The 22,422-nt window shown below is 36.1% G+C and overlaps 2 protein-coding genes across 2 annotated transcripts; one reads left to right on the forward strand and one right to left on the reverse strand.

Moving 5' to 3' along the window:
• Positions 1 to 1,778: 1,778 nt before the first annotated feature.
• Positions 1,779 to 11,407, forward strand: LOC107584871 (uncharacterized). Its single transcript, XM_016271633.1, has 3 exons — positions 1,779 to 1,965; positions 6,517 to 7,049; positions 10,596 to 11,407. Exons 1-3 carry the CDS (start codon positions 1,888 to 1,890, stop codon positions 10,987 to 10,989), a joined length of 1,005 nt encoding a protein of 334 aa, XP_016127119.1. The 5' UTR covers positions 1,779 to 1,887; the 3' UTR covers positions 10,990 to 11,407.
• Positions 11,408 to 13,749: 2,342 nt separating this feature from the next.
• Positions 13,750 to 20,868, reverse strand: LOC107584928 (lipoma HMGIC fusion partner-like 3 protein). Its single transcript, XM_016271697.1, has 6 exons — positions 20,761 to 20,868; positions 20,629 to 20,674; positions 18,732 to 19,160; positions 17,029 to 17,262; positions 14,493 to 14,556; positions 13,750 to 14,377 (listed from the first exon to the last, which is right to left on the reverse strand). The coding sequence occupies exons 3-5, from the start codon at positions 19,147 to 19,149 to the stop codon at positions 14,531 to 14,533; spliced, it is 678 nt and encodes a 225-aa protein (XP_016127183.1). The 5' UTR covers positions 19,150 to 19,160; positions 20,629 to 20,674; positions 20,761 to 20,868; the 3' UTR covers positions 13,750 to 14,377; positions 14,493 to 14,530.
• Positions 20,869 to 22,422: the final 1,554 nt, after the last annotated feature.

The raw sequence follows: 22,422 nt of genomic DNA on the forward strand, positions 1-22,422 counted from the left end.
GTTTAATCTTGAAATTCTGGATTGCAAATAGATGTGCTATTTTGTTTTGCATTGTGCTTTTTCTCATTTGTATACGGTTTAGAAGTGTGTGCGAAATGAATAAATACATTTTCACATACTATGCATTTGATATAAATATGTATTTTAGGTTCTTGCATATATCTATACTTGTCTGTTGTTATAATAATAATAATAATAATTATGTTTAATTACTATTATTACTTTTAGTACTGCTACAAAAATCTGATCAACTTCTGCGTGACTTGCATTTTTGATTGCACGGCACAATAAAAAAAAGATACTGCCAAATACTGAAACTGTGAATAATCATTATTTTGTACAGCCAGACATTATGTACCCATTTCCATATACACTCTCCTCCAAAAGTATTGGAACAGTGAGGCTGATTCCTTTATTTTTGCTGTAGACTGAAAACACTTGGGTTTGACATCAAAAGATTAATATGAGACAAGAGATGAACATTTCAGCTTTTATTTCCAGGTATCTTTTTTTACGTCTGGATCTGATAAACACCTTTTGTTTGAACCCACCCATTGCTCATGTGACCAAAGGTATTGGAACATGTGACTGACAGGTGTGTTTTATTGCCCTGGTGTGTCCTATTACACTGATTATTCAAACAATAAATAGCCCTGAATGTCTGCGCTCAGTTTCAGATTTGGGTTTTGCCTGTGCAGACTGCATTTATAGTTAGACGTGTAACCAACATGAAAACCAGAGAGCTGTCAATGGGTGAAAAACGAGCAATTGTGAAGCTGAGAGAAGATGGAAAATCAATCAGAGCCATTGCACAAACATTGGCCATAGCCAACCATTTGGAATGTCCTGAGGAAGATAGAAACCACTGGTGTACTATGTAACAGACCTTGAACGGGTAGACCAAGGAAAACATTTGACAACAGCAGTTGGCGACAGAAACATTGTGAGAGCTGTAAAGAAATACCCTAAAACAACTGTTAGTGACATCAGCAACAACCTCCAGAGGGCAGGAGTGAAGGTATCACAATCTACTGTTCGCAGAAGACTTCATGAACAAAAGTACAGAGGCTACACCAGAAGATGCAAACCACTCATTAGCAAGAAGAATAGGAAGGCTGGAATTTCCCAAAAAGTACAGAGACAAGCCTCAAAAATTCTGAGACAACGTTTTATGAACTGATGAGACAAAGATTAACCTTTACCAAAGTGATGGCTAAAGTTTGGAGAAAAAAAGGATCTGCTCATGATCCCAAAACAAACAATAACTGAAAGAGGCTGCGGTGAAAGCCTGGAAAAGCATCACAAAAGAAGAATGCAAACGTTTGGTGATGTCAATGGGTCACAGGCTTAATGCAGTTGTTGCAAGCAAAGAATTTGCAACTAAATATTAAGTCTTATTCACTTTAATCTATTTTAAATCTGTTCCAATACTTTTGGTCACATGAGCAATGGGTGGGTTCAAACAAAAGGTGCTATATTCTAAGTTGTTTATCAGATTCAGATGTAAATACCTGGAAATAAAAACTGAAATGTTGATCTTGTCTCATATTCATCGTTTGATATCAAACCCAAATGTTTTCAGTATACAGAAAAAATAAAGGAATTGGCCTCACTGTTCCAATACTTTTGGAGGGGAGTGTATGTGCATTACTAAACCCTGATCTGATTTTTCAGGTTGAAGTAGAAATTTTTTTCACCAGCTTTACCATGCAAAAATCACAAGCACAGTCTCTTTCTCCCTCTGTCATGCATCTCTGTTCGGAGTAACAGTGAAGCTCCTCCCCCCCTGCTCTTCTCTCTCTCTGTCTGGATCTGTCAGTTTCTGTGCTGTTGTTCGGTGGCAGCGTTTCTCTTCACTGCAGAGGCAGCTTCATTCTCTCCTCCAGGATGTCGGGCCTTCTGACCAGCTCTCTTCTGCTCTTCCTCTCCCTGACGCTGTTCCAGATCCCCACACCAGAGGCAAAGGTAAAGCAAACCCCATACCAGACCCTCATCGTGTGTGTTTGCTGAGACTGAGTGCGTAATTCACTTTGATTTCTCTATAGCTACATCTTAACCTGCAGGTTTTCTTCCTTTTTACCTCTATGTAAATAGTACAGAGGTTTGCATTTGGTGCTAAATTCCAATTTCATTGTGTTTAGAGGCACTTTTTTTTTTCAAGTATTTGTATATGAATCATTGCACATGGGTCATATTGAATATGTGAAAGTACACAATGTACTATTTGGGTGCTTTTTTATAGGTTAAGCTTGGCTGCGTGTTAATTTCTGCTAAACTGATGTCACAGAGAACAATGAGATCAGTCGAGCCAGATGGCGTGAAATAGGGCGTGCAAAATCATTATTGCCTGGCAACAAGAGAGCACATCAACAGGGCTTTACTGTCGAATACAATCCTGATTCAATTCTGGAAATTTCTCAGAAAGGCCGTGCGCAGAAATGGAATCGGATGCAGAGCAAAAGGCTCTTGCAAACGACCCAAGATCACATTAAACATTACATGCATCTTTCAATCGCAGAGCTCCATGTTATTTTAGGAAGGTAGACAGCATGAGACTTATAACAGATGAGTTGTGTACTTGTTGAATTTACTGTTCTATTGCTGATGAAAACATTTTATAATGAGGTTTTAAACAAAGAATAGTCTATTGAATAAAAAAAAAATTTAAAATGTGAAAAATTTCTATGATGGTGGAATGTTTAATTGTGCATTGCTATGCATTTGCCAGGGCGATAGGGCCTGTAATATACTGGTATCTAGATCCTTTTATTATAAAAATGAGAGTTCAGCAGTACTGATGCATTGGAGAGATCTGTGGACACCTGATATAAAGAGCTGTGAATTAAAGTGACATGAGAGTAACTCATGGAAGAGCATGTGTAGCAGTCATTAGAGCGCTCTCATGTTTTCAGCACCACGGACAGCAGCGGTCACTGACACACAGTCACGTTGAGCTCAATGTAAACGCTACAGCCATTTTGGGAAAGTGTGAAGGATTAGGGACTGTATCAGAAGGACAACACAGGATAAAATCAATAGCAGAGAAAGCACAATCTCATTAGTAGAACAAACAGCCACTCTTTCACTCCAAGCGGAGGAGGAACGCTGCCATGGCAACAGCTTTCAGAGAACACTCTGTTTTCTTCCATCCATCCATCTATACTGTAAAAATGTTTGTCAGTTAATCTAAAATCTGCTTCATGTGCTATCAACAGATTTGATTAAACTAAATAAAAAATTTAAATGACTGAATAAATTTGAATATACTGGGTTCAGTGTTATTTTACTAGCGCTGTGCAATTAATCGCATGCGATTGTCATGCGCATCTCATCAGTAAAGCCGGTCCCGTGATTAGTAGTAAATCTCCATCACTTGCTTTCAGATTGAGCTGCATTCACTACAGAGAGCCGTTGAATCGCATTCGATTATGAACGCGATATTGCCTAGCTTGTCAGTGAACTACGGCTCTGTGTATTAAATGCCACTCCATCTGAAAGCAGGTGATGGAGATTTACTACTAATCACAGAACCGGCTTTACTGACGAGATGCGCATGACAATCCCATGCAATTAATTGCACAGCCCTATATTTTACTATTATTTATATACTATTATAGTATTTCATATTTTTTGAGCTATATATTTTTCAGCTTGCATTTTAATTAGGTTAAGTTTTAGTCATTTTATGTGCTTTTGTCATTTTATTAGTTTTAGTCTTTTAATCTATTTAACTTTAGTTTTAGTAATTATTAGTAGTATAAATATTAGTATTTATTACAGTTAGTTTTCAAGGCATCATTTCTAATTTTAAGGTTAGGTTTTTTTTAAGTTTAAGTTATTCATCTAATATTTGTATTTTATTTTAGCTTTATTTCAATTACCAAAAAAAACACTTTTTTAAAAAAATACTTTTAGTTAAAGGCACAATGTTAATTTTCACCGCTAAAGGGCGCGTATTCAAAATAAACAAATAGACAAAGGCATAGTTTGATGACGCCGTGACTGAGTGTGGAATCATGGGAGTTGTCGTCTTCATCCCCACAGCCGATGCAATCTGACAGGACTCGGGCAGAAATCATGTTCATGGATGAGCTAATGATTTATTAATGTAGTAGAATGAAGCAGAGTGAGCCTGAAAGCCGTCGAAGCGAAACGAGGCCGCTGAACGAGCGTGACACACGGCTCGAAAGCAGCGGAGCTTTTATTATGCCACAGTCGACCGCTTCCGCTCCTTCCGGTCGTGCGTATGTGGGGTAAAACAGTGCTGTTACTAGATACATTTGAAAGTTCTGTTATAATGCTACTCTGTGCAGTCGTCACCGGTCTAATAAAACGCACAACATATTAAAGCGTCTTTGGTGTTTCCATGTTTTCTACAAAACAAAACCGGAAATCGAGGGGTTATGACATCATTGGCAGGCGACACAATGACGCTATTGACACGCTCTGTGCCACTAGTTAAAATTGCTTATTTCTCTGGATTTAAACATTCTTCGAAACATTTGGGATAATGCAAGTACACAAGTCAGCAAAATATATAACACTGTTCTAGTGGTTTTTGGATATTTTAATAAAAAAAAGTTCACATAGATTGTGCCTTTAACGATAACAATGATTGGATTTTTTTTTTTTTAAGGTTTTTAGGATTTAGATTTTCATCTAATATTTATATTTCAATTTTATGTCAATCCCTAAAAATGTTTAGATTTAGATTTCTTTAGAATAAAGATTTTTAATAACAAACAACAATAGTTTTAGCTATAACAACACTGATTACACTTAATCTGTACACTTAAACTGTAAAAACATTTTACTGTAAACTGTTTTTTACACATTCTGTTGATTTTTTAATGCAAAAAAGTGGGTGCATGAAGCATCTTTTTCAGTATCTTTATTAATTAAGTCCAATCCCATGAAGTATATTGATCATCTCTAATACATTTTATAATGACACACACAACTATATGCAAATTGATGTGACAAAGCACTTTGGCTGGAGTCTGCAGGAGCTGTAAAGTAACTTTGCAGATAGTTGTTCACATTAGAAACATTTCCATTGGCACAGTAATGCAGAGTGAAGTAGACAGTAAGGAACCGGAGGACATAGAAACCACTTGAATTTATGATATTAACAGCAAGATTCATATCACCGCAATGTGTACGTCTGGAGCACTACAGACGTCATAATGCGCCAGAATGAGTCACACAGCGCTCAGAGGAATCCTGCTCCTTTAGTTTCAGACGTCACTATATCGGTCTCATTTATTATGAATCATAACAGCCCTGAAATACCACATAAAGTTAGAACTTCATTTCTCATTCTGACAAAAGATATGCTTTACAAGAACACAAAACTTGCTCATATGGTAGTTTTATGAGCTGCTAGTTGTTTCTCAGTGCTCACTTTGCAATTTAGAATAATTATTTTGCACACAGAGGGTGAAGACAATGTCATGACTCAGCTATTCGTTTATAACCTGAGACTTGAGTTCGTTTCAGTGGCTAACATGAAACAGATTCAAGGTTCTAGACCATAAATCACTGCTGAAACACAGGTCTACTCTCAGTAATGGTGGACACAGATCATCAGTGCCAGTGACAGAACTAATATATGCTGAAGAGGAGCTGGTTACTCATTCTGTCAGAATGTGCTTGCTATGAACCCTACAGTGATTTCAGGCCCTAGAAAGCATCTTTCTTTTCTTCTCAACAGTGTGTGAGTGTAATTGAATGTCTGACTCAGTGGGGATGGAGAGGAGGTGTGAGGATGGGAGTACAGATGAGAGGAGAGGAAACATGCTTACTAATGCTTCCTCTCGAATGCATGAATGATTCGTATGTAAAGTGTCATTGAAGAGGGAGGTGAGTGTTACTGTGCTCTCAAAGGCAAACATGTATGTCAGAATCTACAAGTCATAAAATATTCTGTCTTTACTGCCATTCATCAGAGTTGGTCCTCTGTAGGAATACATTAATTTCTAAACACGATTACGTTATTTAATTGCATTCAGTTTAGGGCTGTGCGATATTGAAGAAAAATGCGATATGCGGTAACTCATTAAATAATGCGATATTCGATATGCGATACGATAATGCTTAAAGTGCCACATGCTCAGATGAAACAGTTTTACTCAGCTGTTGCTGAGTCAGTTCTGTGAACTTCTAAAACTATCTTGCGTCATACATATATATATGGTTATTTGTATGTATGCATGCATGTATGCACAGTGGGTACGGAAAGTATTCAGACCCCCTTAAATTTTTCACTCTTTGTTATATTGCAGCTATTTGCTAAAATCATTTAAGTAAAAAAAATTTCTTCATTAATGTACACACAGCACCCCATATTGACAGAAAAACACAGAATTGTTGACATTTTTGCAGATTTATTAAAAAAGAAAAACTGAAATATCACCTGTTCCAAACGGTGCACAAATTTGTTTTTACATAGAAATAGGAGACATTTTTCACCAATCGTGTGTTTGATTTCTTTCTCCTCCTCTCTGTATTTGTCAGCCTCTCTCTACCATGCGTGGAGGAGGTCGCAGCTTTGACAGCCAGGCAGGTGGAGTCCGTCTGCGAAGAGACCTGCGTGATTCGGTGCCCTACGAGGCCCAGATGATGTCTTACCCCGCTGCTGACTTCAGGAGTCGGAGCAATGATCTGTACTACCAACCAGAGGTCTTGAGAGCTCAAGGTCTTGGACAAGCCCTCCAGCGGCTGGTGGAGAACGATCAGAGGCGGGAACAGGAAGCAGCTTATCTGGCATCAATGCTGCGTCTCCTGAACGAGGCACAGAATAACGGACAGGGCAAACCTGAGGAAGAGGAGGGTGATTTCCAGGGCCCATACCCTCCGGACTACGATGAGACCGAGCAGGCTGTGAGCATGGCGAAGCCCCGGGCCTCATGGCAGGGCCTTCTGGATCCTCAGCTTACTCAGGCTCTACTCAACCGCTACAAGCAGGAGAGACTGATGCAGGCTGGACTCGCTCCGAACACCAACAGGATACCAGAGAGAGAGCAGGACAAAGACCAAGAGATGCTCAGGTAATGAAAGCATGCCGTTCATAACCAAACCAATGCCTCAGTGTCAGGGTTATCATCATTAACTAAAACTATTAAAACATTTTTGTTTATTGAAATAAAGCTAACTGAAATAAGCTGAAACACTAAAATGAATAACTGTAAATAAACAAAAACTACAACTGAACTAAACCCAAAATATAAATATTAGATGAAAACTTAAACTATAAGATTAGAAATAAAAAGTAATATTAAAAAATGATAATAAAACTGAAAAAAGCATATAATACAAAATTATGTATAGTTATATCTAACTAAAATTTAAATTAATATAGAGAAATAAAAACTCATTCAAAATAATAATAATAATATTAAATATTAGATGAAAAACTTAAAATAAAAAATAAATAACAAAATTACAAAAGCACATAACAAAATTAATAGAAATTAAACTAAAATTTAAGTGAAAACTGAAAATATAGTTCAAAAGGTAATTCGCAATATTAATGAAAATAGAAATACATTTATTAGAAAAACTAATAAAAATGAGAAAAGCACATAACAAAAGTACAAAAAATAGTTAACAAAAATTTACATTTAAACTAAATATAGTTCAAAAAAAATCTAATTCAAAATATTAATAAAATATAAATGACATAAAAAATAAACAAAACTAAAATTTGTACTAAATAGTCATATTTAAAGAAACTACTACAAATCACAAAAGCACAGAACTAAATTATTACAAAATATATAACGAAAATTAAAACGAAAACTGAAAATATAAAAATAAAAGCTCATTAAAAATGTTGAATGAAAAGCTTTAAACTACAATTAGAAATAAATAGTATTATAAAAAAACGAATAAAAATGACAAAAGCACATAGCAAAATTACCAGAAATGTAACTAACAGAAAAAAGAAAATATAGCAATAAAAGTTCATTCAAAATATCAATAAAACACCAAGCAAACATAAAACCTTTTTTTTTTGTCTTTATTTTTTTAAGGTACCTTGTTGAGAAGATCCTCTCCAGCTTGGCATCGGGTGGCAATCAGGGAGGCCCTTCAAACCAGCGTGCTAAACGGGACCTGAGCATTGTGGCCAATATGGAGCAATCTGGAGGATCCGCCCTAAAACGCTCCCGCCGGTCCCTGGACTCCGCCTCTGGCCCCTCCCCCCACGTCGAGGCATCACTGCTGAGGGTGAAACGGCTCGATGACGACGTGGACGACGACGGGGTCACAGGGCAGAGCAACAGAACGCCACACGTCGGCCTACAGAGAATGAAGCGCATAGATACTGACCTGCCGCCCCCAAAAAAACACAGCCGCAAACGCACAAACGCAGACTACGACCCCACTCTGATCGCACAGCACATCCTGCAGTACCTGCCAGCCTAAAGAGTATGTGAAAGTGAGAAAGTGAGAAGGGAAATGTTTGGGGGAAATAGAGAGAAATCTAGACAGACAGAGCAAGCAAGAGTTTCACTTGCTTACAGATACGCCAGCGTTCATTGTCATCTGCCTAAATCTAATCAAGGCCTGCTTGCCAAGGTACTCTGATATGATGTTACTTTCAATGTTATACTATAATAAATCCCACACACATAACAGCTTATGGAATATGCTTTTTGTTTTTTCTTCTTTCTGGCTACATTCTACAGAATGTAAGCCCTTTTCCACCATGGAACAAAAAAAATAAAAAGGTAACTGTGACTTTTTTTCTTGCAATTCCGGGTTTATATCTCACAATTCTGAGGGGTTTTTTTCTCAGAAGTTCGAATTCTGGAAAAAATGGTCAGAATTGCAAGATATAAACTCTCAATTCTGAGTTTATATCTCACAATTCTGACTTTTTTCTCAGATTTCTGAGTTTACATCTTGCAATTCCGACTTCATATTTCACAATTCTGACTCTTTTCTTCAGAATTGCAAAACTCCTCCTCCTCTTCCTCAGGTTTGTCCGTTATTCTGTGCCTCGTTCAGGAGACGCAGTATTGATGCCAGATAAAGTTTATTCCTCACAGTGAGTTCATATTTTGCAATTCTGAGAAAAAAGATAAAAAATCGGAAATTGTGAGATCAAAAGTCTCAATTACCTTTTTTGATTCATTATTCATTATCTACCCTTTACGGAAACAAAAAACTGTCACCGAAAGTCAGAATTCTGAGTTCATGTCTTGCATTTTTGACCTTTTTCTCATAGTTGTGAGTTTGAATCTCGCATATAAAACAGTCGCAACTACCTTTTTAATTTATTATGTGACGGACGCAAAAAAAAACAGAACTGCAAGACGAAAAAAGTCAGAACCGCGTGATTATAAACTCAGAAACTGACGTTTTTCTCTCACAATTCAGCCTTTCTTTCTCCAAATTGCAACAGAAAAAACTCCGAACTGTCAGATAGAAAGTCACAATTACCTTTATTTTTTTTATTTTTTAATTCCAAGGCGGAAACAAAAAAACAGAAGTGCAACATTAAAACTCAGAATTGCATGAAAAAAGTCGGAATTGTTGGATAAAAAGGTTAAAAGTAAATGTAAAAGATTAAAAGTATAAAATACTTTAGCTTCCATATCTGTACTTTAATAAAGAACTCTTTGATTGATTTACATTACAAGCTTCAGAATTTCATTATACATCAGCATCTGCTGCAAACGGCATTGCTCGGTTTGAGTCTCTGAATAAAACTGAGCTGTTTTTCCTTCATATTCTTATTATATCCGACTATATGAGTCTAATACGACGCTCAACATAAAACACATGCAAACTAAACTTGATATTAGTGTGTCGTTAAGCTAATGAAGTGATGCAACACACAAATATTGAGTGACACTTTCAATACCTTACTAAGTTTATTGATATTTCTGGTAGTACATTAATTTGTGTTTTTATATCAATTTCCAAAAATCGACCCTTATGACGGGTTTTGTGGTCCAGGGTCAATAGGTTATGAAAATGTTTTCTGAACGTCCACTTTTCTAAATGTTACAAAAACATTCCATTGTATCATTTTCATTATAGGAACTTAACTTTGGCATGTTCTCAGAACGTCCTGAAACCAGTCATGAATAATAATGTTTAAAAAAGTTGAATGAATGCTGCATAAATATAATTTTTGTGCTGTTTTATGAATTCCCAGCAAAACAACTATATCATGAGATACACCAATAAAATGCTATAAAACGTCTCATTGCACAATATGAGGTTTTTAGAAATAAATAGTATTATAAAAAAACGAATAAAAATGACAAAAGCACATAGCAAAATTACCAGAAATGTAACTAACAGAAAAAAGAAAATATAGCAATAAAAGTTCATTCAAAATATCAATAAAACACCAAGCCAACTAAAATATTAATAAAAAATGTTGAATGAAAAGCTTTAAACTACAATTAGAAATAAATAGTATTATAAAAAAACGAATAAAAATGACAAAAGCACATAGCAAAATTACCAGAAATGTAACTAACAGAAAAAAGAAAATATAGCAATAAAAGTTCATTCAAAATATCAATAAAACACCAAGCAAACATAAAACCTTTTTTTTTTGTCTTTATTTTTTTAAGGTACCTTGTTGAGAAGATCCTCTCCAGCTTGGCATCGGGTGGCAATCAGGGAGGCCCTTCAAACCAGCGTGCTAAACGGGACCTGAGCATTGTGGCCAATATGGAGCAATCTGGAGGATCCGCCCTAAAACGCTCCCGCCGGTCCCTGGACTCCGCCTCTGGCCCCTCCCCCCACGTCGAGGCATCACTGCTGAGGGTGAAACGGCTCGATGACGACGTGGACGACGACGGGGTCACAGGGCAGAGCAACAGAACGCCACACGTCGGCCTACAGAGAATGAAGCGCATAGATACTGACCTGCCGCCCCCAAAAAAACACAGCCGCAAACGCAGAGCCCTGACCTACGACCCCACTCTGATCGCACAGCACATCCTGCAGTACCTGCCAGCCTAAAGAGTATGTGAAAGTGAGAGGAATAAAAGGGAAATGTTTGGGGGAAATAGAGAGAAATCTAGACAGACAGAGCAAGCAAGAGTTTCACTTGCTTACAGATACGCCAGCGTTCATTGTCATCTGCCTAAATCTAATCAAGGCCTGCTTGCCAAGGTACTCTGATATGATGTTACTTTCAATGTTATACTATAATAAATCCCACACACATAACAGCTTATGGAATATGCTTTTTGTTTTTTCTTCTTTCTGGCTACATTCTACAGAATGTAAGCCCTTTTCCACCATGGAACAAAAAAAATAAAAAGGTAACTGTGACTTTTTTTCTTGCAATTCCGGGTTTATATCTCACAATTCTGAGGGGTTTTTTTCTCAGAAGTTCGAATTCTGGAAAAAATGGTCAGAATTGCAAGATATAAACTCTCAATTCTGAGTTTATATCTCACAATTCTGACTTTTTTCTCAGATTTCTGAGTTTACATCTTGCAATTCCGACTTCATATTTCACAATTCTGACTCTTTTCTTCAGAATTGCAAAACTCCTCCTCCTCTTCCTCAGGTTTGTCCGTTATTCTGTGCCTCGTTCAGGAGACGCAGTATTGATGCCAGATAAAGTTTATTCCTCACAGTGAGTTCATATTTTGCAATTCTGAGAAAAAAGATAAAAAATCGGAAATTGTGAGATCAAAAGTCTCAATTACCTTTTTATTTTTTTTATTCCATGGTGGAAACAGGCTTCCATAGTACATGCATTAATTGACCATAGTGACTTGGAAATAATCAGTTAATTAATCATTACCTATTATTTTTGTACATTAACCTTAATTAAAGATTCAGATTTTAAATGATGCTACACTATAAATAAGATCTGTTTGACTAATGCTGTTGATAACTCACTTGGTCCTTAAAAACAAAACCACAGCTTGACCAGGGTCGTGCAAGAGTGCATTTAGGTAACGTTTTGTTGTGTGCATCGAGGAGTGAGTGCCTACTATAAGCCATTTGCCACTCAGCAACCTTGAATCCCTGAGTTTCTCAGCAGATGAAAGGAGCATGACTCTGTTTCCTCAGACATCCAAATATATCAGAGCTTTACTGCAGCTACAGTGAGTTTGGAGACATTCTGTGTCATATTGTGAGCAAAGTAACAGTAACTCACAGCTCACTCAGTAACAGGCTCACTCAGTAGCTACACCTACAGTATTGTTTTAGAATTTAAACTAAATGTAGATCTTTTTTTTTTGGAAACAAATGATTGAGAAACAAAAATGTCTGAAATCTATTTATTGCATAATATATCCAGTACAGGTTTAAACAGCACAACACATCAGATCAGCTGCTTTATACAGCAGTAATCATCAGCACAACAGGAGTTTAATCTCAAAAAGAGCCGTCTAAATGTCAAACATGCTCTAAGTGAGTTTCCTGTCCTCTCTTTCTCCGATTGGCTGTCTAAAATGGTGTGCCATTGTCTTAGTGTCATATGCATCCTATCTAAGCTTGATGAAGTGTTTTTGTCCCTTGACTTGGCTTTGAAACACTCTGTCTGATACTAATCGCTGTCCCAACGTCCTGCCCTCTGGGTTTGTAATCTGACTATGAATTTATGAAGGAAATCGTAGCTATATAATCGTATATATAAATGTTTTAGATATTTGTGCAGTCATAAAATCTTGTACAAAAATACATTACTGCAAAAATACAATACTGCAAGTTTTGTCAAACAACAAAAATCACTGTAAGTGCTAATAAAGTGTATGTGAACTACAACATTTTGTTTAGAACTTTGCATTGCTTTTACAGTGGAAGTGGATTAGAAAATACATCACATTCAACATTTAATGCAACGGCTTGATAAAGTCATAGCCTATTAGCATAATATCTGAAACAAGCACAGCTGACAATGACTTTTTAGATTTTAACGGTGGCTGAAGACAATTACGATTACAACAGTGGCATGCAGTTTTAAAGTCAGCGTGAAACAGAAGTTGGAATCGACTTTACTACCATATTGTGATGTGTTTCCATGTGAAACTTGTATAAGAAAAATATATTTTTTTTTGCTGAAAGTTTACTCACCATCAGGCCATTCGAGATGTAGATGAGTTTATTTCTTTATCAGAACAGATTTTGAGAAATTTTGCATTATGGTACATCACTTGCTCACCAATGGATCCTCTGCAGTGAATGGGTGCCGTCAGAATGAGAGTCCAAACAGCTGATAAAAATAATCCACACCACACTAATGTCCTGTGAAGTGAAAAGCTGTGTGTTTGTAAGAAACAAATCCATCATTAAGATTTTTTTTTAAACTTCCCTTCCAGCTAAAATACAAGTCCATAATCCATAATAATGCTTCCTCCAGTGAAAAAGTCCATCTCCTGTTCTACTTTCACATCAAAATCCACTGACATATTTCTTTAGAATTATTTAGGACTGTTTTTCCTTGTAAACAGTGCGTAATATGTGCATATTTCTCTCCTGATTCAGATGAGATTACTTTTTCACTGGAGAAAGCAATATTATGCATAGAGGACTCGTATTTTTGCTATGGTTTGAAGTTAAAAATGTCTTCATGATGGATTTGTTTCTTACAAACGCAGGTTTTCACTTCACAAATTGTTAATTGCTGGACTGGAGTGGTGTAAATTACTTGTGGATTATTGTGATGTTTTTATCAGCTGTTTGGACTCTCATTCTGACGGCACCCATTCACTGCAGAGGATCCACTAGTGAGCAAGTGATGTAATGCTATTTCTCCAAATCTGTTCTGATGAAGAAACAAACTAATTTAAATTTTGGATAAGAAAATAAATAGGCAAATTTTGATTTTGTGCTGACTTAAATATGAGCACTGTTATTTGTTACCTTTCGCTTAAAGATGATAAAATCAGTAAATCTAAACGATTAAGACTTTACTGACCAAAAACCAAACTAACTAAACAGATTTACAGTATTATTATGCTGACTCTCTAATTACATTTAAATTCAGACCTCATCTTAAATTCATGCACAAAAATATCTAGAACATGGAATCAAACATCACAGTCAATCCTCTAAATATCATTTAATTGAAACCCACATGTGATCTGTGATCACAGAGACCTCGACTATACCTCCACTTGGAAATGCACTAAAGAAAATGGCCTTTCCTCTTCTCTGTTTAGAGCCGCCATTACAAGATCAGAGTAATGTTCCTCCGTCAGGGGAGAAAGGACTTAGATACTGTTGCCAGGTGACTGTTTCTATGCAGACAGGTTATGCAAGCAGAATTCACAGGATGATGACATCATGCTGCGGGGGAAGAGAGAAGCGTCTCTTCACACGTTTTATGCCATCATTAGATTAGACATTAGAGAGAAGTTCACAAACGACGTGATGAAACAGCCACCTGAGAGGGTGAGAAAGAACAGTGACGTGAGTTACAGAAGAGAGTAGAGGATGCTGGGTTCAATGCTAGTGCCAGAAAAAAAACGATCCCCAGAAAAAGTAGATTACAGCCTTACCAGCAGTTTCTGACCATTGAGAACAGCTCAGGCCTGCTTTATGCTGCCAGTAACAAGCCAGTCACTGAAAAGAGAGGAGAAAACAACATAACACGATTAAAATATTGGTAACACTTTACAATAATTAACTACACAATGAACGACTGTATTTTCATTAACTAACATTAACAAGGATTAATAAATACTGTAATAAATGTATTGTTCATGGTTCATTTATGTTAGTTAATACATTACCTAACATTAACTAATGGAACCTTATTGCAAAGTGTTACCAAAATATCTTTGTGTAGAGAATAACATGGTAATGAGTGTAATTAACATTAGACTAAATTAAGAAAGAAAATCAAGAAAGCAGTAGAGCTTACAATATTGCCTTACCACAATATCACAATCACAAGCAAAGTTGATTTATATATATATTTTTTGTAATTTGCTAACATTTATTGTTGACAAAATATTAACATATTATTTGTCAATAAAGTGTTATTTTAATATAATTTATATGCTATTATAATATTTAATAATATTTTGAATTAGCATTTATTTTTATACTTTGTTTTAATTTTAGTTTAAGTTTTAGTATTTTTGTTAATATTAGTTTGTTTTTAAATATTTCTGTTTAGTTTTAGTAATTTTTATTAAATTAAGAAAAATAATCAAGCAAACAGATTTAAGAGTAAAAATGTTTGTATATTTGTATTAATATATATATGCATATATATTAATGCTGTCAAATGATTAATCATGATTAATCGCATCCAAAATAAACGTTTTTGTTTACATAATATATGTGTGTACTGTGTGTATTTATTATGTATATTTAAATACAAACACATGCATGTATATATTTAAGAAAAATATGTTATGTTTATATTTTAAATATATTTATGTATAATATAAAATATAAGAATATAAATATATATACATGTAAATATTGAAAAAATATATACATAAATATACACAGTACACATACATATATTATGTAAACAATTTTTTTTATCTTGGATGTGATTAATCGTGATTAATTGTTTGACAGCACTAATATATATATATATATAACATCCCCAAGATCAATCCCCAAGACAGGATGACGATTCTGATTAATCAACAAGCAGGTCTTGTGGTGGACCGACGAGGTTTAAGAAGCCACAAATGCGAAGAAGTCTTGTGGGTGGCCGACAACTGGCAAGAGTACCGACGACTGAAGTCGATAACATAGAAGGTAGTTGCTACCGTGAAGGCCCGGCAATATGTCAATCTCTACGCCCAGCTCAACCTGCCCGAAGGAGTCAGCCAAATCTACAAACTCAAGAAAGCCCGCCATCTCTCAACCCTGGACATTGGTCAAGTAATGAATATCAATATCTGCCGAACACAAGCGCTGCCCCCGTCTCTGGGCCGGTACCGCCGTTCAGCCCTGCTGAGGTCGAGCTTGCCATCAAAAAGAATGGAAAGGCCCCTGGACCCGATGACATTCCCGTCAAGGCGTGGAAGCTACTCAGACACAGAGACACAGAAATTCGACTGTTCAACAAGATCATCAATGAGGGTGCCACTCCCTCAGTGTGGTCTGCCAGTGTAGTGGTCCCGATCTGGAAAGGCAAAGGTGATGTCGGCAAATACACCACCTACTGCCCGATCTGCCTGCTCTGCCACACCATGAAGATATTTGAGCATGTAATCGAAGCCTGTCTCCAGAAGATCATCTCTATCAGTCCCAATCAGTGTGGATTTGTTAGAGGAAACAGGACTACTGATGCAGTCTATGCCATCAGACTGCTGCTGGAAAGGCACGGGGAGAAGAACCAGCCAGTACACATCGAGAAGGCATTTGACTGCGTGCCCCGGGACCGCATCTGGCATTCCCTCCGCTCTCACGGCGCCCCCAAAGAGTAGGTACAGTGGATTCAGCTCCTCTATGCCAACACCACCAGTATCGTCCGATGCCCGGCTGGCCTGTCCGAACCGTTCTCGATCACTGTCGGCGTGCACCAGGGATCCGCCCTCTTCCCGCTTCTGTTCATCCTTTGCATGGACATGGCCATGGAGGATATTCAGGCGCCTCAGCCCTGGTCACTTCTATTCACTGACGATATCTACCAAGCTGACAAAACCCACTGTGGGCTCGAACGAGGAACGAGCTGCAAGTCGTGCACAGATCAACATCAAGAAGATGAGTACATGGAATGCTGGCCACAGACTGACAGGATGATTAGAGTTAGAGGGCAGCCACTGAACAAGATCACCAAATATAAATATCTCAGTTCGCTCATCAGAAACGACAGCGACTCCCTCCCCGATGCCCACGCCTGGGTCAACGTGGTGTGGCTCAAATGGGGACGAGTTATGGGCATTCACTGTGATCTTTGTGCTTTTGAAATAAGATCTACAAAACCATCATACGCCCAGTCGTGCTGTATGGTTCCACGTGCTATATATATATATATTGTATATAACTGAACTCTACTCTCTTAAAACGGGCAGTAAAACATTAATTGATTTTAGAGATTTTAGTAAGAATAAGTGCACCATTTACCATCACCATCTTTGGCATCTTCTGGCAGCAGAGCATCTTGGCGATTCCCCAAAACAAAAGCCAGCGTGGACAGTATGCCGGCGTCCAGCACCCCCAGCATGGCCAGTATATACGCCCAGTGCACAGAGCAGTTCCCGGGGGAGAAACTACTCACACGGTCCCCGCACAGCGCCCGCATCTCAGCACACGCCCAGGAGTCTGGGAACAACACACATGCCAGGGCCAAACAGAAGCCTGCATCCAGAAACAGAGATGCAATTAGTGGTACTGTATTGTTTAACGTATATTGTTCGCATTTCATGTCAAAAAGAGCACATTTCAGTCGAGCTTCAAAAAACAATCTCAATGTACTATAGCTTTGCAAAGAGGTTATTACTGAAGGATGAACCCCAGAGCCTCATTCTGCATGCAAAGAGGTTAGCCAATCATAACTGAGGTCATTTACATCCTCCAGAATGTCTTAAAGGTGCAATAGCAAAAAACATCCTCTTTAAATCTAAGGGTCAGAAAGAGGGTCATGGAACTCAATTAAGCTTTTGGTGTTAAAAAAAACCCTGAATAAAAAAATGGAATGAGCTATTCAGAAGAAATCACAAGCTTTCAATAATCACTTCTTCATCATCACATACTACACAGATATCTGGATCATGCTATTTCATGTCAAAATTAAAAGAAAGAAATTAAAAATATATATGTTTTTCTGTTAGAAATTGCTGCCTTCTTTTGAAACTATTCAGATTTTCTGAACTGTGACATTATTTTCATAAGAATTAAGCACAAATTTGTAATTTGAGACACATTTATATGTAAAAGTAAAAAAATTAAATTAGATTTTGCTTTAATTAGGTATATATTGGTGTCAGTGAGGTTGTTTTAAGGAATTAAAGACATTCATTTCAAAAGTGACATAAAAGACATTAATATTGTAACAAATTATTTCTATTACAAATAAATGTTTTTCTTTTGAGCTTTCTATTCATCAAAGAATCTTCAAAAAATGTTTACAGTTTCCACAAAAATATGAAGAAGCACAACCGTTTTCAGTATTGATAATAAACAGAAATATTTCTTGAGCAGCAAATCAGTATATCAGAATGATTTCTGAAGGATCATGTGACACTGAAGACTGGAGCAACGATGCTGAAAATTCAGCTTTGCATCACAGGAATAAATTATATTTTTAAATATATTACAATAGAAAACAGGGTCCCTACTATGTAACTACTATGTACTTACATTTTAATTAATCATTTGGTACAATGCACTTATTGTGCACATACATGTTTTTACATTGTACTTATATTTTAAAAATACCTGCATGTAATTACATCTGTAATTAACTTTAATGACATTTATAATTAACACTGTAATGACATTTATAATTACACTGCTGACCCATCGCTTACACCTTAACCCACCCTTAAACCTACCCAGACCACCAAACCTGTCCCTAACCTTACCCGTATCCCACCTCAATAGCAAGAAAATTGTTTTGCAATACAATATGAACACAATAAGTACATTGTACTTATTTTTTGATGTAAGTACATAGTAGTTAAGGCCACTTAATACAAAGTGGGACCGAAAACAGTTATTTAAAATAGTACAATTTTACAATGTTACTGTTTTTCCAGTATTTTTGATCAAATAAATGCAGCCGTGGTGAGCAGAAGAGACTTGATGAATCAGCTGAAGAGTCTCACCTGCTGTGAGCTGCAGCCAAGCACAGATCTTATAAACGGTTGCTGCGTTGCAGAATCTGAACAGACACAGGCAGCCCACGCTGGCCCACACCATAGTGAGAGACATGCAGACCAGCACAGCGGGAGACTGAAAGGCAGGGAGTGGAGTCAGGGTGCGAAGAGACCCCCGGCATTCTGGGACAGGCCAATCCATCTCCATGCAGACCTCAAAGAGGCCCAGCGTCCCGGTCGGAGGAGCCGGACCCCCTCCTCGGTAGTGCAGCTCTCGTGTGCCCACCCATGACGGCTGGATGAGAATGACCACCTCGATAATGGCAAAGCAGAGCGTACAGATGGCCCACAGCACGCCCACCGCCCGCGCGCTCCGGATGAACTCGGTCTGATACAGACGGGCCACCTCAGACGAGTGATGCTGCATGCTGGAGACAGCTGGAGACGACAATCAAAAGAAAGATCATATTATGCAATGGCATTCTATAGATCATCTACAACATTTAAAAACAACATTTTGAATGTCCATGTCATTTGTCCGTAAAAAAAAAAAGGAATACCAAATTACCAAAAATAAAATTCTGTCATCATATACTCACCACCAGTGTCATTTTAGTATAATTGAGATACTTTTACAGTTTTTATTCATATTTTGAATTAAAAAAACATTTCTGTTTTAATTTTAATTTTAGTTAGTTTTAGTCATTTTGTTGTGCGCTTTGTCATTTGTATTAGTTTTCTTTAAATGTCTATAGTTTGTATTATATTTTATTTCTGTTTAGTTTTAGTTATTTTAGTAAATCAAGTTAAACTAAATGAAAATAAGAAATAAAAAAGTAATAAGTTTGAGATTATTTATATTTAAATGTATTTCTGTTAAAGTTTGATAAATTACATTTAATAGTTTTAGTTTCAGTTAACTATAAAACCCTGTTTCAAACAACACTAGACCCCACTGACTTTCATTTTATTTTGAATATACCATTGTACTATAATTCATGTTCTGTACAATAAGGTTAGTTAATGTTAACACATTAACTAAAATTAACTAACAAAGGGCTATTTATTTGTTACCAGGGTTATTATAGTAATCTAAAACTAAAATCATTAAAAAAATATTACTTGAAATAAAATATATTTTAAAAAAAACATAAAACTTATTTTATTTCAGCTAGTTGCCAAGGCAACATTTCTTATTTTGAGTTAGTCTAACTAGATACTATAATAATTTAAAATAATAAATTAAAAATTAAATAAAAACTAGACATTTAAAAACAAATACTAATAAAAATGACAAAAACACAAAATTACTAAATCTGAAATGAAAACAGAAAATATAAAAAATAATAACTAAAATTTGAAATATGAATAAAAACCATTAATATCTCTGTGATACTAAAATAACACTATTTATTAATTTTTGTTAGCCTTTTAGTTCACGCTATCTCAGGTCTATTAAATATTAACAGATACAATTTAGATTTTAATAGTATATTAGTAAATGTTGAAATTAACAGTAATAAAATGTTTATTATTTCATGTTAACTATTATTGTTATATTGGTATAATTGTTAGTTCATGTTAAACCTTATTATGAGGTGTTACTGTTTTTTACAGTACTTATGTGGTAATATCAAATGTACTTTTTTGTGCTTCACATTTATTTACATTATACTTGTAATAGTGCTTGAATATGCTATTACAATGAAGCATGTTCTTTAAAAAAAACATGGTTTTAGCATGGTAAAAATGCTAATACCATGGTCATTTTTAACCAAAAAACATCAAAACGCATTGCCAATTGATAAAAAAGGGACATGATGAACAGATGAACAGCTAAGAAAGCTGATGCCTAGTCCTGAAAACCTGGTAAACGATGTAAAGAGATGGATGAAGGGAGATTCACCTCTCTGCTCTGGCTGATTCCAGGTCTGTTCCTCCCACCACAGGATCTGGGTGACAAAAATCTCATTCAAATTGAATTACTTGACAGCAGCATCACATAAAATGTAGGAGTGAGTGAAAGAGAGAAATTGACCTGAATGGAGGGATTCTTCTCCTCCGCTTCCTCCCGGTGAGATCACGGCAGGATGTGCGACAGTAAAAACAGGCCCACGCTGCTTGCAACCATCTTCCTCGCACATATGGAGGGAGAAGAGAGTGGGAGAAGGGAGGGGGAGCGCAGGGCCATTCTGATTGGGAGGAGGGTCTCTGTACGCGCACACACACACACACAGCAATGCAATCCAATGATGCACAATTAGAAAATTAGAAATGATCTGACAAACCCTGTGGGGGGGAAAGAAAGAGTTACAGCTCATCGATTCTAAAAGCATTACATTCCATACAGAGGGAAGAGGAAGTGAGAGAATAATACACGGAGCAGAAGTGATGCATTTCAGATAAATACTGTAGGAATAAACATGAATGGTGGAGGGAAGAAGCTCGTCTGTGCATCATTTAGCAGGTTCACTGGCATTATGATCGCTAAGCAGACATGAAAATTAATGCTTGCAAAAAACAGTAACCATAAGATTTAAAACAAGACTGTCTCACTCCGGGTAAATCTAATTAAAATATATCACCTCAAGAAAAAAAAAAAAAGGCCTAAATAATAATAATAAAATGTCACTAAATATAAAAAAACAACAACTAAAAAACACCTTTTTTATTTATTTTGGGGTGAAATAAAAAAATGAATAAGCATCAGTTAAAAAATATATATATTCAGATCATATTTAACCCCAAAATCTATATATACATATCTATCTGTACTAATATTGCAATTAGGTATTATTAATAATAATAATATTAATATTAGCAATATTGCAACATTTATGGGTAAATAAGATACAAAGCTGTACCTTTTGAAAGGGTATGACCTTTTTTTCTGAGAGTGTGGGGTCGCCGGTCCGAATCCGGACCGCGAAGCCTTTTGACATAATGAAATAAATAAATACCAGATGCAATTTTCTAACAAGATCTAATTTATATGTCGGCGTGCAGACAGATGAAACTTTCAGTGAGTGAAAAACAATGGCATTCTCAAACATTATGAAAGATGAGGGTCCTTAAAAAGTCTTACATTTAGTTGTATCAAACATAAGGCCATAAAAAGTCTTAAATCGTACAAGAAAGTCTTCTGAATTTGCAGAGTTGTAAATGTTAGCTGGTGGATCGACAAGAAGATAATGTATTATAAAAACAATTAAGACAGTAACATAGTTATATGATATTTAATTAATATAATAGTTGATTGATAATAATTGTTTAAATTAAAATAATTGGTACTTTTGACTCAATTTTCCTAAAAAATGGTTTAAAGTCTGAATTGGGAAGTTTATCATTTTATAAAACTTTTTGTTTTAAAGTCTTAAATATGAGCTTAAATATCTTGCAGACAGCCTGGTCTGCCAAAAACAATCAATTAATATTTTTAGGCATATAAATTGTCCGGACCTTGGCTGGTGAGGAGGGTTCATTACTGGACCTCAAGCAATTTTAGTTGAAGACCCCTGAATATTATAATATATATATATATATATGTGTGTGTGTGTGTGTGAGAGAGAGAGAGAGAGAGAGAGAGTGTGTGTGTGTTTGCGTATCTATATATAAAATACTATTGTAACATATATATATATATATATATATATATATATATATATATATATATATATTATATATATATATATATAAATAA

The sequence above is a fragment of the Sinocyclocheilus grahami genome, unplaced genomic scaffold (genome assembly GCF_001515645.1).
Source record: "Sinocyclocheilus grahami isolate Dianchi unplaced genomic scaffold, SAMN03320097.WGS_v1.1 scaffold64.1, whole genome shotgun sequence".
Classification (NCBI taxonomy): domain Eukaryota; kingdom Metazoa; phylum Chordata; class Actinopteri; order Cypriniformes; family Cyprinidae; genus Sinocyclocheilus; species Sinocyclocheilus grahami.

Excerpts from the sequence above, each read along its gene's own strand:
- LOC107584871 (XM_016271633.1), top strand. The coding sequence starts at position 1,888 with ATGTCGGGCCTTCTGACCAGCTCTCTTCTGCTCTTCCTCTCCCTGACG. Across the intron at positions 1,966-6,516 it reads TCCCCACACCAGAGGCAAAG|CCTCTCTCTACCATGCGTGG; the intron begins GTAAAGCAAACC and ends TGTATTTGTCAG. Across the intron at positions 7,050-10,595 it reads AAAGACCAAGAGATGCTCAG|GTACCTTGTTGAGAAGATCC; the intron begins GTAATGAAAGCA and ends TATTTTTTTAAG.
- LOC107584928 (XM_016271697.1), bottom strand. The coding sequence starts at position 19,149 with ATGCAGCATCACTCGTCTGAGGTGGCCCGTCTGTATCAGACCGAGTTC. Across the intron at positions 17,263-18,731 it reads TTGGCTGCAGCTCACAGCAG|GCTTCTGTTTGGCCCTGGCA; the intron begins GTGAGACTCTTC and ends TTCTGGATGCAG. Across the intron at positions 14,557-17,028 it reads AGATGCCAAAGATGGTGATG|TGACTGGCTTGTTACTGGCA; the intron begins GTAAATGGTGCA and ends CTCTCTTTTCAG.